This window comes from Hemicordylus capensis, chromosome 1 (genome assembly GCF_027244095.1).
Source record: "Hemicordylus capensis ecotype Gifberg chromosome 1, rHemCap1.1.pri, whole genome shotgun sequence".
In the NCBI taxonomy this organism is placed as follows: Eukaryota; Metazoa; Chordata; class Lepidosauria; order Squamata; family Cordylidae; genus Hemicordylus; species Hemicordylus capensis.
Genome location: NC_069657.1, coordinates 310,092,481 through 310,108,040, shown reverse-complemented (window position 1 = coordinate 310,108,040; position 15,560 = coordinate 310,092,481). Strand labels below are relative to the sequence as shown.

General features: G+C 44.6%; 1 protein-coding gene across 5 annotated transcripts in view; it reads left to right on the top strand.

Annotated features, from left to right (window-relative positions):
- The window catches only part of PHIP (pleckstrin homology domain interacting protein), a 207,055-nt gene that overhangs the window by 158,455 nt on the left and 33,040 nt on the right, over positions 1 to 15,560 (top strand). For 4 of the 5 annotated variants that reach the window (XM_053287002.1, XM_053286999.1, XM_053287000.1 and 1 more), the window contains 3 exons: positions 14,181 to 14,263; positions 15,026 to 15,137; positions 15,323 to 15,435. In XM_053287002.1, the coding sequence (XP_053142977.1) occupies positions 14,181 to 14,263; positions 15,026 to 15,137; positions 15,323 to 15,435 (308 nt within the window). The remainder of the gene's footprint in view (positions 1 to 14,180; positions 14,264 to 15,025; positions 15,138 to 15,322; positions 15,436 to 15,560) is intronic. The other variant, XM_053287001.1, reaches the window with a different exon arrangement.

Here is a 15,560-nt window from a genome sequence, read left to right as displayed (position 1 = left end):
TCTCATATTGACGATATCAAAAGCCTTTTCAGCATCCAAAGAAATTATAGCAGCGGGAAGATGTCTTTCTGAAGATAAAGCTATTACATCAATCAATAATCTAATATTATCTGATCCTTGTCATCCCGATATAAAACCAGTCTGAGTCGGATGTATTATAGTTGGAAGTATAATCTGTATTCTACGTGCCAATGTAGCTGATAAAATCTTAGCGTCGACATTTAGCAGAGATATAGGTCTATAACTCGAACATAACTCTAAACTTTACCAGGTTTAAGAAGAACTGATATATAAGCTTTATCGAATGAGGGAGAGAACTGCTGATTCGAAAAAGCTTCATTATAGACTTCCAATAAAATTGGAGCAGGAAAATTTATATATTTCTTATAGAATTCCGCTGGAAAACCATCTGTCCCAGGTGACCTGGATGCTTTCATAGATTTAATTGTGTTCGCAATTTCCTGCAAAGAGAGGGGTGTAGCTAATAAAACCCTTTGCTCTTGTGTTAATTGTAAAAGATGTAATTGTTGTAAAAAATTGTCTACATCCATATCTGTTACCAAATTAAATATGTCATCACTATATAGTTTAGAGTAGAACAAGTAAAATTGATGATTGAATGACTTAGAATCTGTATAAAGGTTACTTTGAGCATTGCGAATAGAGGAGATAATAGTACGTTGCTTCATCTGTTTGTTGCGAAGCCAAAAGTTTTCCAGATTTTTCTCCCCTTTCCCAATATCTTTGCTTAATACAATTCAAAAGAAACTCAGTTTCTAAGGAATAAATCTTATTTAGTTCATATTTAGCTGTGAGTAAACGTCTGTATAACTCTGGAAAGGGGTGCATTGCATAAGAAGTTAATAGATCTGGGTCGAGATCCGTCGATACCCATAAGAATGGGCTCTGCGCCTGCGCAGGAGTCATGCGGTAGCCATGCCTGAGCTTGTCGAAGTGCCGAAGCCACGCCCCTACGCTGAGCGTTCTATATAAGGCGTGCCTTTGGCGCGAAGTCCTTTTCTGACTGCCTTTGCGTTTGGACCTCGGTCTGCCGCCTCAGTTGTCGGAAAGTTCCTCTCTTCTTATCAAAAAAAGTTCATCCTTAATTAACTGATTTCTCAGGTTTGACTACGGATTGGAAAGCGACTTTGTTTGGATTTGACTCGGACCGGCTACTTGATATTTCCTGGCTCTTGACGCGGACTGGCTTACGACGATCCCCAGACTTCGACCTAAGCACGGACTTGACTACGGACTAAAGATGGCGGAGGAGAAAAAATCCTTTAAATGGTGTGAAGGCTGCAGGGCGAAACTCCCCTCCAAGGACCTTCATGACCTTTGCTTATTATGCCTCGGTGAGGAGCACAATGTCTCCTCTTGCAAGATCTGCCTTTCCTTCTCGAAACAAATGAGAAAAAACCGAGCGCTGCGCCTCCGGGCGGCTATTTATGACGAGGTTTTAAGCCCTTCCACTCCGGGCACTCCTCGTCCCTCGACATCGGCATCGGCTTCAAAATTGCCCCCGAGATCTGGGTCGGCACCTCCGGTAACGTCGAGCCACCACCAAAAGTCTTCCTCTCATGCCGAGAAGGATGGTTCTTCGAAGTCTGCTTCGAAGCCGAGAAAACATTCAAAGTCGAGGGAATCTCCTGTACACCCACGTGGGTCTGCATCGTCGGCTTCGGCGACAAAACTGGCAAAATCAGTATCGACACCGTGTGGTTCCTCGTCGTCTTCCCCGTCGGGGCCTGAACTTTGTTCGCGGGAGTGTACCCGCTCTCCTTCTGACCGTCGAAGCACGAATCGACATGGATCTCCGCCTCGTAAACGCCGCAGATCCCCCAGTTTGGCTACCCGTACTCCGTCGCCACCAGGGGAACAGTCTTCACATTCATCGAAGCCATCATCTTTGCAATCTTCATCATTGTTGGGGGCTCCATCAGCCACCACAGCCCCACCGATATCGGTGGATCCGTCTTCACTATCTGCTCCATCGATGTCAACAGCACCACCGATGTCGACAGCCGCATCTGTGTCGATGCCTGCGGTTCAGGCTGTGCAACCTCATCTACCAGCCTCGATGTCGATCTCGATGCCGGGCGCTCGAGCTCTATCACCGGCTCCGACCCCGCTGGCCTCGGCTTCGCCATCAACGCCGACTACGGGTCTCCTCGCCACGGTGCTAAACACCCCGGTCCTTACTTCACATGTGATGCCACGCTGTCCACCTCCTGCTTTCGAGATCATAGACGTCGATGCAGAGGATGCTCTTCCATCAGCAACCCGCTCGCTGCTCTCGCTATTGGACTCAACATCGAGTAGGCGTACCACCTCGACTTTCAAAGGCTTCTTGCCAACAGATGCAGGGCCATCTCAACCCGTGCTTTTGGACTCCGCAGCGCAGTCTTCCAGACATCAATCTGCGGGCCAAGTACGCTCCCCACTAGCGTGGCACACCTGTGTATACCCCCAGGGTCCCATGGGTGTAGCATCACCTGGAGAACCGTATGCCTTTGATAATGACAGGACACAACGTCTGCCACTACGTTCTCTTACGACTACATCTACTCAGACGTACTGCCCAGAACTGTCCCACCATGCTTCGCAGATGTCTTCCGTAAGTACCAGATGTGCCTCTACTCAAACGGATCCCCTCCAACAAATTCCAGTCAATACTGAAGGGACACAAACCACTGCTCCACCTAATGAGAATGAGCCACCACTTTGATCCCCTTCTGAACACTATGGGTCGTCCGATTTTGAGTCGGATTCTGATGAGGACAGTAATATCGTGGACCCACCTGTGGATGTGGCTCCCCCCACATATGTGTCCCCAAATGATGAGCTGAAGGCTTACCGTAAACACATTCGTGTAATGGCTGATGCCCTGGGACTGGACATTCGTTCTCATTTAGCAACAATAGACGATCCAGTTTACAACTTTATGCTCCAATCTCAATCTACTGCTCCTGTGGCACTTCCTATGTTGCCAGTAATAACTAGAGCCGCTAAATGTGCTTGGGAGGTGCTCCACACCTCCACGCCAACTTCTAAAAAGCTTGAAAGCCTCTACCGGGTGCAGGATAAGGACAATGAATATTTGTTGAAACACCCGGCGCCCAATTCGCTAGTTATTGACTGCGCGGCTTCTTCCAAGACAGGGAGATGCCATACAGTTCCTCCTGATAAAGAGGGCAGAAAACTGGACCTTCTATGCAGAAAAGTATATTCGACTTCTTGCCTCTCAATAAAGGTGGCCAACTATGCAGCCTGCACGGCCAAATACACACATGGCCTCTGGGAGCTCTTGGGAAAGGACCTAGAAACCTTACCTGTTCATGAGTTTCGTGCGAGGTTCCACCAGACCTTAGAGAACACTGGGGATTTGACTCGTTGCCAGTTAAGCATTGCTAAACACCTAGCGGAGAGTGAATCCAGGGCCATGACAGCAGCTATCACTCTACGTAGACACGCTTGGTTGCGATCCACTCATCTACAAATGGACATGAAAGAGAAGATTGAAGGTCTCCCTTTTGATGGCTCGGGCCTTTTTAGCACCACCACGGACGCCACTATGGAACAATTGAAAAAATCCAAATTCATGGCAAAGACTTTCACCACTGCCCCTTCATCTTCTGGGCAGACATCGAGATTCCGGCCCAATTATGGAAAATACCGGCCTCCCTATCGAGGCCAAGATCGCCGGGACTTCCGGAGACCGTATACCCCGTATCAAAAACGGGCCTACCAGCAGAGACATAAGACTACACAACCCCAGCGTTCCAAGGTGCAAGACAACCAGAAGCGTGTTTGAGATCTGGGATCGCCCACTGACACCTCCTCTTCTCTCCCCTTCCCAGCCAGCGGGGGTAGGTTCCTCACCATCGACCATTCTGTCCCAGCCATCCATCAGGCTGGCCAGCCATGCCCCCGCATGGCACCATATAACATCAGACAGATGGGTCCTGAAAATTGTGAGCTCCGGCTATGCACTCGAATTCAAGACCATTCCTCGGTTTACGGGGATAAGGCTCACTCCTTTGTCGGACCTCCTGCAGGAAGAGGTGAGGGATCTTCTTCACAAGGGGGCTATAGCCCCGGTGTCGTGGGCAAACAGGCAAGACGGTTTCTACTCCCGTTACTTCCAAATTCCCAAGCGGGATGGGGGTATCCGGCCCATCATGGATCTCCATCTCCTGAACAAATTCATTCGCGTCCGCAAATTCCGCATGATGGCGTTGCAGCACATCCTACCTCTCCTCCAAGGAGAATGGTGGTTTGCAACGCTGGACCTCAAGGACGCTTATTTTCATATAAGTATTCGACCATGTCATCGAAAGTATCTACGTTTCACCGTCGGGCAGGAAGTGTACCAATACAATGTATTGCCCTTCGGACTGTCTACCGCACCGAGAGTTTTTACAAAATGCATGGCTGTGGTGATTGCGCACCTGCATACCAAAGGGATCGCTATCTATCCATACCTGGACGACTGGCTTATGGTAGCAAAGACCAAAGAAGAGTTACTTTTGCATGTCCATTATGTGATAGATGTTCTCCACGATCTAGGTGTTCAAATCAATTGGGAAAAGTCACATCTACAACCAGTCCCAGTGATCTCCTATATAGGGGCGATTCTGGATACCAGAGTACAGAGAGTGTTCTTGCCAGAAGACAGATTCAGGTGTATTCGGGACTTGGTGCAGCTTTTCCAGCAGCAACCCACCCAACCAGCCCGTGCCATCCAACGCCTGTTAGGGCTGATGGCATCATGCAATGCGGTCATGCACTATGCACGCCTAAAAATGCGGAAGCTCCAACTGTGGTTCCTCTCTGTCTTTCGCCCATACAGGGACAGCCAGGAGAGACACTTGATGGTGCCTCCACAAGTACTTCGTTCACTGACATGGTGGACTCGAAGAGACAATCTACTCAGTGGGGTCCCCTTTCAAAATCCCTCACCCACTATCTGGTTGACCACAGATGCATCTCTACAAGGTTGGGGTGCACATTGCAACGGCCACAAGATCCAGGGCAGATGGTCCCCTCAACAAGCCCTTCTGCATATAAATTTCTTAGAGCTACTAGCAGTTTTTCTGGCTCTGAAGGCTTTTCTTCCGATATTACAAAACCAGATTGTTCAAGTCCAACTCGACAACACGACCACACAAGCTTACATCAACCGTCAAGGCGGGACTGTGTCTCAGAGCCTGTGTGCCCTCAGCATCCAACTATGGCACTGGTGCATTCAACACCATGTTGCCCCTGTAGCGGTACACATCAAGGGCCTGGAAAACGTGTTGGCGGACGACCTCAGTCGAGTCTTCTTGAAAGATCGCCAACACGAATGGGAGCTACATTCAGAGGTCCTGACCCCGCTTTTCAACCAGTGGATGTCACTCTCCATAGATCTCTTTGCTTGCTCCACGAATACAAAATGTTCCCGTTACTGTTCGAGAGCGGGCCACGATGCTCACTTGCTGGGGGATGCTTTTCAACTGGACTGGTCCAGGGAAACCCCGTACATGTTTCCCCCGCTCCCCCTGGTACCCAGAGTGGTGGCGCGCCTTCTGTCACAACCGACCAGCGGGATCCTGGTAACACCGTGGTGGCCAAGGCAAGCTTGGTTTCCACAGCTACGCAGACTGTCCAAGAATTGTTACCACCACCTGCCTCGACGCCAAGATCTCCTGACGCAGGACAGGGGCCAGATCCTACACCCAGACGTACTCACTCTACGTCTGACCGCCTGGCGGATAGTCTCCTAAAGCGTATTCTACTTAACCAACGGAAGGCATCCACACGTAAGAATTATCAGAGCAAGTGGTGCCGTTTTAAGATATATGCAAGGTCAAGGGGTTTTCTACCCAGGCAGGCTTCAGTCCAGGAAGTCTTGCGTTACCTAACAGCACTGAAAACACAAGGTTTCGCGAATATCTCCCTTAGGGTCCATCTGGCTGCCCTCTCTGCACAACACCCGGGCAGTGATGGAAAGACTTTATTCTCCCATCCTTTGAGTAAGGCTTTTCTAAAATGACTCTCGAATGTGTACCCACCAGTTAGGCCTCCGGTAGAACCCTGGAGCTTATCTTTGGTGCTCTCATCCCTCACTCAACCTCCTTTTGAACCCATGGCCACATGCTCATGGAAACTGGTCTCCTGGAAGACTGCCTTTTTGATAGCAATAACTACGGCTAGATGTGTCGGTGAGCTCACAGCACTCAGGGTAGACTCGCCTTACACTGAGTGCTGTGAGCTCACCGACACATCTAGCCGTAGTTATTGCTATCAAAAAGGCAGTCTTCCAGGAGACCAGTTTCCATGAGCATGTGGCCATGGGTTCAAAAGGAGGTTGAGTGAGGGATGAGAGCACCAAAGATAAGCTCCAGGGTTCTACCGGAGGCCTAACTGGTGGGTACACATTCGAGAGTCATTTTAGAAAAGCCTTACTCAAAGGATGGGAGAATAAAGTCTTTCCATCACTGCCCGGGTGTTGTGCAGAGAGGGCAGCCAGATCCTTCTTTTTTGCCTAAAGGATCCTTCTTTTTTGCGCCCGGATCCTTCTTTTTTGCCTAAAGTGGTGTCTTCCTTCCACCTCAACCAAGATATCATTCTGCCTACTTTTTTCAGGCTTCCTTCTACTGCCTTAGAGAGATCATTACACACTATGGATGTGCGACGGGCTCTACTATTCTATATGTCCCATACACAAGACTTTAGAGATTCCAACCATCTCTTCGTGTCCTACCAGGGCTCTTCCAAAGGATCCCCAATCTCCAGACAGCGATTGTCAAGATGGTTGGTGCAGGTGATATTGTTCACGTACAAACTGCAGAACAAAACACCTCCTGATGCTATAAGGGCCCATTCCATTAGGTCCCACGCTTCCTCAGCTGCACACCTGGCAGGGGTTTCTTTCACTGACATCTGCAAAGCAGCTACATGGTCCTCTGAGTCCCCGTTTGTCAAACACTATGCCATAGATGTACGTTCTGCTGCAGAGGCTTCCTTCGGGAGGAGCGTCTTAAACAGGGTGCTGCCTTGATTTCTACTGCTCCCCTCCTCCTTTTTGGAGCTTGCTAGACACCCATTCTTATGGGTATCGACGGATCTCTACCCAGATAAACAGGTTGCTTACCTGTAACTGATGATCTGGTAGAGATCCGTCGATATCCATAAGACCCTCCCGGCCTCCCCTCTGCAGTAGGACTGCCTTTATGTGCATTTAGGTGTGCAGCCCTTTGCATCGTCCTTTTTCGAGCACTTACCTTGGATGAACTCACCTTCGTCATCTGGATGGTCGTCCTCCACGGCGGTCGTCCAAGAACTGAGGGACTTCGCGCCAAAGGCACGCCTTATATAGAACGCTCAGCGTAGGGGCGTGGCTTCGGCGCTTCGACAAGCTCAGGCATGGCTACCGCGTGACTCCTGCGCAGGCGCAGAGCCCATTCTTATGGATATCGACGGATCTCTACCAGATCATCAGTTGCAGGTAAGCAACCTGTTTTTCTTTGACCCGATTTTTCCAAAAATACAAATTGTGCTTTTCACTGTTTCTTTTTAAATGAAGAATAGGCTATAAGTCCACCTCACAGAAACACTTTGAAAGTATCCCAAATTAATAACGTGGATGTAATTGAACCCGTTAAGGCAGAAAAATTCCTCCATCTCTTGTTCCATCTGTTTGTTAAACTGTGAATTGTTAAGCAAGGATGTATCCCTATACCACCTAACTGAAGCTTTAGAGCCATTATCAAAACATATAGCCATTTCAACAGGTGCATGGTCTGAAATTGCTATAGCATCAATTTTACAATACTGAATTTTAGAAACTAGTTCAGTTCAGTTCAATTTTATTAGTCATTGACCAGAAAGGAGAACATAAAGAATACAAATAACAATATCAATACAACAAATATAAATAAATTAAAAGAATAAGATTGTAATTAACAATGGTAAAATATCCAACTAAGGAGTATTCATAACCTCCAAACGTATCCTACCCACAATGTAACAAAATTTGGCAACCTTCCACAATCTGGCTAAATTTTAGAAACTAAAGAACAAGAAACCAAAAAATAATCTAATCTAGAACAAGTCCTATGTACAGAAGAAAAAAAAGTATACTCTCGTTGCAAAGGATTAAACAAGTGCCATATATCTGTTAAGTTAAAATCTGATATGTACCCTTTAAGTGTGGTATGAGTACGAGAATATAAACTAGATGGAGGAGTATTACGATCAAGAAAAGGATCTAAAGTTTGATTCATATCACCACCAAGAATTAAATTGTCAAAAGTCAAGGTAAAAACAATTACGTACAGCTTCAGGAGAGTCCGTAACCGGACCATATAGGTTCATCAAGGCCATATGTTGGCCAACATTATTAACAGTAAGTATAATAAAATGACCATCATCATCTGTAATTTCCTGTTCTATAATCAATTTACAAGATTTATGAATCAAAATATCAACACCTCGAGCCTTTGTAGAATTTGCACCAATATATACATTTCCCACCCAACACTGCCGTAACAAAGACTTTTCATTTGGCAGTATATGAGTTTCTTGAAGAAAAGCTACTTTAGCGGCCATCTTTTCCAATTTGATTAATACCTTAGAAACTTTTGAGGGTTCCCTCAAGCCCTGAACATTCCAGCTAATTATACACGATACCATATTCTATTAATCATAATAGTAATAATAATAATAAAGTATAACCAACTTATAAATTAACAAATTGATTCCAGAGAAAACAAGTAATACATCCAGTAAAATAATAAGATAGTTGCAAACAGCATAATAAATATATTAAGGCTATATTGCCCCATTGAAACCAATAAATGCCAAGAAGATGAAAAACGAAACAGAAATTTCAACCAGATAGCAACAAAACAACAAAGAAAAGGACAAGAGAAAAAGATTAAGATACAAAAAAATCATTATACTTCCAGTATGAACTAGATACTAGTTACAGCAAACTCACAGCAAACTCCCATTTCATTTCTTCCATAAAAGGGTTAATAATATGCTCCATTAACAATTATATCATGTAATAGTGTACTTCTATACTTCTAACATATACATTGCAGTCAACTTATTCCCATAAGTACCATCCATATGGGAGACAAGACCAAGGTTACAAGCCCTCAGACCACCAGGACTTCAGGAAGCCATATCATCACAACCCCAGAAAGGGGTTCCTATCAAAGGGGAAGCAAAAGTGTTCCCATGTGAGACCGCAGGAGGCTTCAGAACAACAACTTTGAGGGTTTGGAAAATCCACCGTTGCCTGTTCTTCCTTCCTTCTCCATTAAACTAGCCTGCTGTGCACCTGCATGGCACAAAAATAACATCAGATGCTATCTGATGTTGCTGATCAGATAGGAACATCAGGTGCTACGCATTGTCACCACAGACAATGCCATAGAGTTCAAGACCAAGCTACCCTTTCAAGGGATAAAGTATACTCTTGCAACTCCTGTATTGGTCAAGGAAGTGAAGGAACATCTGGGAAACTTCTGGCAATTGCTCCTGTGCAGTGGATAGCTCAAAGGAAAGAGTTCTACTCCCATTATTTTCAAGTACTGAAAGAGGACGGGGGTATAAGGCCCACTGTGGACTTGCAAGTACTGAACAGGTTTGTCGATGTGCTAAAGTTCAGAATGATGATGTTGTACAGCATCCTGCCTCTCCTTTACTAGGAGCAATGGCTTGCAACGTTGGATATGAAAATTCATACTTCCACTTTGGCATTCAGTCCAACCACAGGAAATAACTGTGTTTCACAGTGGGAATGGCAGTGTATCAATACGACATCTTGCCATTCAGACTGTCCACCACTCTGAGGATATTCACAAAGTGCATGACCTCTATCATCGCTCATCAGAATGGAGGGAATATCCATCTTCCCATATCTCAAAGCTTGGCTCTTCAAGATAGCAGTGAGCACTGCAAACAAGTTAAGTTCTCAGATCCAGTATGTGTTGCATCTTCTGGAGGATCTAGGGATCCAAGAGAATTGGAAGAAGTCACACTTGGTGCCATTTCAGCAACTTCAGTATATAAGGGACATACCGGACACTCAATCAAAAAGGGCATTCTTGCCAACAAAGGCAAAATTTGATAAAGGAAATTTATCAAATTGGTCCTCACATTTTGGAAGAAACCATATCATCAGGTTCAGCGGGCTTGGCAGCCTCATGCACAGTGACAGAAACATATGCTCGTTTGCAGATGAGTCCACTGCCAGTGTGGTTTCCTCTTGGTGTTCCAGTCATATTTGCACAGCCAACACATGTCTGTGGACATTACTATACAGGTGAAACTCGGAAAATTAGAATATCGTGCAAAAGTCCATTAATTTCAGTAATGTAAATTAAAAGGTGAAACTGATATATGAGACAGACGCATTACATGCAAAGCGAGATAAGTCAAGCCTTAATTTGTTATAATTGTGATGATCATGGCGTACAGCTCATGAAAACCCCAAATCCACAATCCCAGAAAATTAGAATATTACATGGAACCAAGAAGACAAGGATTGTAGAATAGAACAATATCAGACCTCTGAAAAGTATACAGTGTACTGTGCTTGATTGGCCAGCAAACTCGCCTGACCTGACCCCATAGAGAATCTATGGGGCATTGCCAAGAGAAGGATGAGAGACATGAGACCAAACAATGCAGAAGAGCTGAAGGCCGCTAATGAAGCAACCTGGTCTTCCATAATACCTCATCAGTGCCACAGGCTGATAGCATCCATGCCACGCCGCATTGAGGCAGTAATTGCTGCAAAAGGGGCCCAAACCAAGTACTGAATACATATGCATGCTTATACTTTTCAGAGGTCCGATATTGTTCTATTCTACAATCCTTGTCTTCTTGGTTCCATGTAATATTCTAATTTTCTGGGATTGTGGATTTGGGGTTTTCATGAGCTGTACGCCATGATCATCACAATTATAACAAATTAAGGCTTGACTTATCTCGCTTTGCATGTAATGCGTCTGTCTCATATATCAGTTTCACCTTTTAATTTGCATTACTGAAATTAATGGACTTTTGCACGATATTCTAATTTTCCAAGTTTCACCTGTACATGTGCTTCACTCATTGCCTTGGTGGACAAGGGAGTTGAATTTGTTTGTAGGTGTGCCTTTCAAAATACCTTCACATGCAATAGTATTTACAGATGCATCTCTTTATGGATGGGGTGCACATCATTGAGGACACAAAGCTCAAGGTGTCTGGAATGTGCAACAAAGTGGACTACACATAAACTTGCTTGAGCTGATGACAGTTTACTTCGCTATGAAATCCTTCAAATAGCCAGGAAAGTGGTGTGGGTGGAGTTGGATAGCAGCACCACTGCCATCACGTAAACCGGCAGGGCAGGACAGTTTCCTGCTTATGCACTTCAAGCATTCAGATGTGGGACTGGTGTATTCAGCATCAAGTACATACTAAGAATAGCCCTGCTGGATCAGGCCCAAGGCCCATCTAGTCCAGCATCCTGTTTCACACAGTGGCCCACCAGATGATGCTGGAAGCCATAGGCAGGAGTTGAGGGCATGCCCTCTCTCCTGCTGTTACTCCCCTGCAACTGGTACTCAGAGGCATCTTGCCTTTTGAGGCTGGAGATGGTCTATAGCCCTCCAGCTAGTAGCCGATAAGAACATATCCACATATCCTGTGGCTACATCAGCGGCAAGGACAATATTCTTGCGGACAGTCTCAGTTCTGTATCACTAGGTGTACAAGCCCACGAGTGGGCAATTTGCCAGGAGTACATTGCACAGGTCTTTCAGCTTTGAGCAACTCCTTCCATTGGCCTGTCTGCACCACAGGGCAATCAAAAAGTTATGTCCTATTGTTCTCGGGCAGGCGTGAGGCAACATTCTGGGGGTGATGCCTTCCAGAGGTCATGGAAGGGTGCTCTGATTGACATCTTTCCTCCACTGCCTCTAATGAACACAGTTCTTGCAAAGTTTCTGCAGGAAGGTGTTTGTGGCATTGTGGAGGTGCCCAGGTGGCCATGTCAACAGAGATTTGAGACTTTGCTCTACCTGTCTTGCAGGACTCTGCGGCTACTTATGAAACCAGACTTACTTTCACAAGGGCCTGGTGCTGCACCCAAATCGCCAAACACTAAAACCTACAGCATGGAGGATAAGGTTTTGAGGAAAATACTTCTTTGCTTTGATTTTATGTACATAAAATCTCCACAAGATGGTTTCATTCATTCATTCATTCATTCGATTTCTATATCACCCTTCCAAAATGGCTCAGGGCGGTTTACATTAAAACAAAACAACTAAAATCAATTAGCAGTTAAAAACAGGTTGTAAAACGCCATAAAACAATAACAGTTAAAACATTCAAAACAGTGCAAGTGCCTGCAAGTGGAAGCAATTTGTAGCCTATGTTTCCTCTAGGGGCTTTAATCCATGGGATGCTACTGTTGGCAGGTCCTCCTGTATTTGAGTTCTCTAAAGTAATTGGGGCTGCTAATGTGTCCATAAGGATTCATTTGGCGGCTATTTTTTCTGAACATGTTGGCTGGGATGGCAAAACTACATTTTTGAATCCTAACTGTGTTTCCTGAGAGGCTTGAATACATTCTATTCTCCAGTCTGCCAGCTTATGGCACAGTGGAGCTTGTTTCTGATACTTTCCACCTTGACAGCTGAGCCATTTGAGCCTATGGCCACAGTGCCTTTAAAGCTAGTGCTTCTCAAAACTGTTGTTCTTATTGCAATAATAATAGCTAAGGGGGCCATTGAGTTGGTAGTTTTAAGGGCTGATGCCCTTTACACTCGGTTCTTTCCTAACAGGGTTGTGATGCTTACGAACTCTAATCCGCCCCGCTCCCGGATTGTATTCAATTTCCACCTGAATAATGAGGTGGTGCTACCTATCTTTTTTCAGAATCCCAGCTCTCCTTTCGACTATGCGTTACATGCCTTGCATGTCCAGAACATGTTGCTTTTTTACCTGAATAGGACAAAATCTCTATTTGTTGCATACAAGGGCAATAGACTGGAGAAGTCTGTCTCTGGACACCATTTGTCCCACTGGTTGGTGGAACTTATCCTGATGGCTTATAAAATGCAGAGGGTTGAGCCCCCCTTCCCCCCCCCGTACTGTGAGGGCTCACTCTACAAGGGCTTGTGTGACTTCTGCTACACAGTTTTCTGGCATCAGGATGCAGGATATTTGCCAGGCTGCTACTTGGTTGTCCAACATACCCTTTGTAAAGCATTATAGCAATAGCACTTACATTTATATACCGCTCTATAGCCGGAGCTCTCTAAGCGGTTTACAATTATTTTAGCATATTGCCCCCAACATTCTGGGTACTCATTTTACCGACCTCAGAAGGATGGAAGGCTGAGTCAACCTTGAGCCCCTGGTCAGGATCAAACTTGTAACCTTCTGGTTACAGGGCGGCAGTTTTACCACTGCGCCACCAGGGGCATTGGACCTTGGATTGGCTGCTGCAGCTAGTTTCAGAAGGAGTGTCTTGAAGAGAGTCTTGCAGTAACTTACTGCTCCCTCAGTCCCGGGTAAGCTTGCTAATCACCCAGGATCATGAATGCCATATGGATCATGTTAAAGATAAACAGGTTGCTGACTTGTAATTATTGACCTTTAAATAATCTATAGGCATTCATGAGACCCTGCCGACCACCCCACTGCCATAAGTTGTGTATATTACTTACCTGTTATATTGCTTGTTGTCACGTTGAGTTGTGGGATGGTCGTCTCACATGGCGGTCATCCAGGAACAGAGGAGATCGGTGCTCTAATCACCAAATAAAGGGTCATGCTGGGCATGCAACACACTTAGAGCACCACAAGGAGCTTTATTCTACCCCGCAAGGTCTTGCGCAGGTGCCGAACCCAGGATCATGAATGCCTACAGATCACTTAAAGATCAATAGTTACAGATAAGTAACCTGTTTTTCTCCCTTCCAAATTGCACCCTTCCCCACCACTTTTTGGGAAGCAATGTTAACATAGATAACAGGACTGCCACCAACCATCTCATTCTGCCTTCAGTTAATAAGTTAGTGGGGGGAAAGAAATTATTCTACCAGTTCTAAATCTTTAATTGGAATTGATGTGTTCTCAAACTTATTTGATGCTGAAATAATTAATACTTGTCTTCTGTCTAGGTATCATGATATGCCAGATGTTATAGATTTTCTAGTCTTAAGACAGCAGTTTGATGACGCAAAACACAGGCGTTGGAACATAGGTAGGATACAGTAAATATTTTGTATCAGAATTCTGTTTAATTTTAATAGAGCTGCAGTATAATTTTGTTGAAAGGATACTTTCTACAAAATGTACTTTCCACATTCCTTTATCTATTTTTTACTAGATTTGACTGTAGTATATGCTTTATGAATATAAATATTTAATGTTTGCCCTGGAACATGGTGCATATTTTGGCAGTAGTCAACCAGTATGTTGAATCTGGTGTTGTTCAAAACTGCCTTTATTAAGGTGTGCTGACTTTTACCTCCTCTTTGCTTTAAGTTACTTTATGATGTTTGTATAAATTGAAACAAAATGTTTTTGCAAGGCTGAGATTCTCAAGCAAGTTTTGATGCAAGAATGATCATGGCGGTTCATGGGACATATCCAGTCCCTGATGTTGCTTGTGTCTGGTAGGAAGCAGTGGTTTCGGGTATAGTGGCCCCTACATAAGTATGCCACACATGTCTTAATGATGACAAAGTATCTTTTCTATGGTATCTTTTTTTGTGTTGGGAGCTGATCACCAATATGCTGGTGAGTGGGGGACCTTCCTTTGCCAAGCAACTCAAGTTACAGAGATGTCATCGGGGGCTAGAACAAACACTTGATAATGGAAAGTTGTAAACAATTTGTGTTGCATCTTCTTTATGTTGTAGTCATCAAAATCTAGAAATTTTGATGGTGATTGCTAAATCACAAAGCTGTGATATGATATACCTCTTCTCGATTAATGATACAGCTTCATATTTCTGTCCAGGTGATAGGTTTAGATCGGTAATTGATGATGCATGGTGGTTTGGAACAATTGAAAGCCAAGAACCCCTTCAGCCTGATTATCCGGACAGCTTGTTTCAGTGCTACAATGTCTGGTTAGTAACTGTTTCTCTATGGGATTTTTTCCTTGTAATTTTTCACCTCATGCATTTTTTGTCATTAGCTGGTAAGCCTTATTTTTGGAAATGAATTTAGTTTAAGCAATTGGGAAAAGGTGTTATCAAAATATTCAGAGAAGTACTACTGTAATAATTTAAACTTGGTTATCTTTTTCTTGAAGTTGGGACAATGGAGACACTGAGAAAATGAGTCCTTGGGATATGGAGCCTATACCAAACAATGGTATGTGTCTACTTTCCCCTAGATGTACAGAAAGGAGACAGACCTTACTGTGTACGTATGTGATGAACTGTAAAGAAGTTAAGCTAATTGTGCTGTGAAAGAAGGGGAAAAATTACATTAATCAACATATCTATTACATGACAAGTAGCTGGCTGTTCAGAAAATAAAATGCTGAA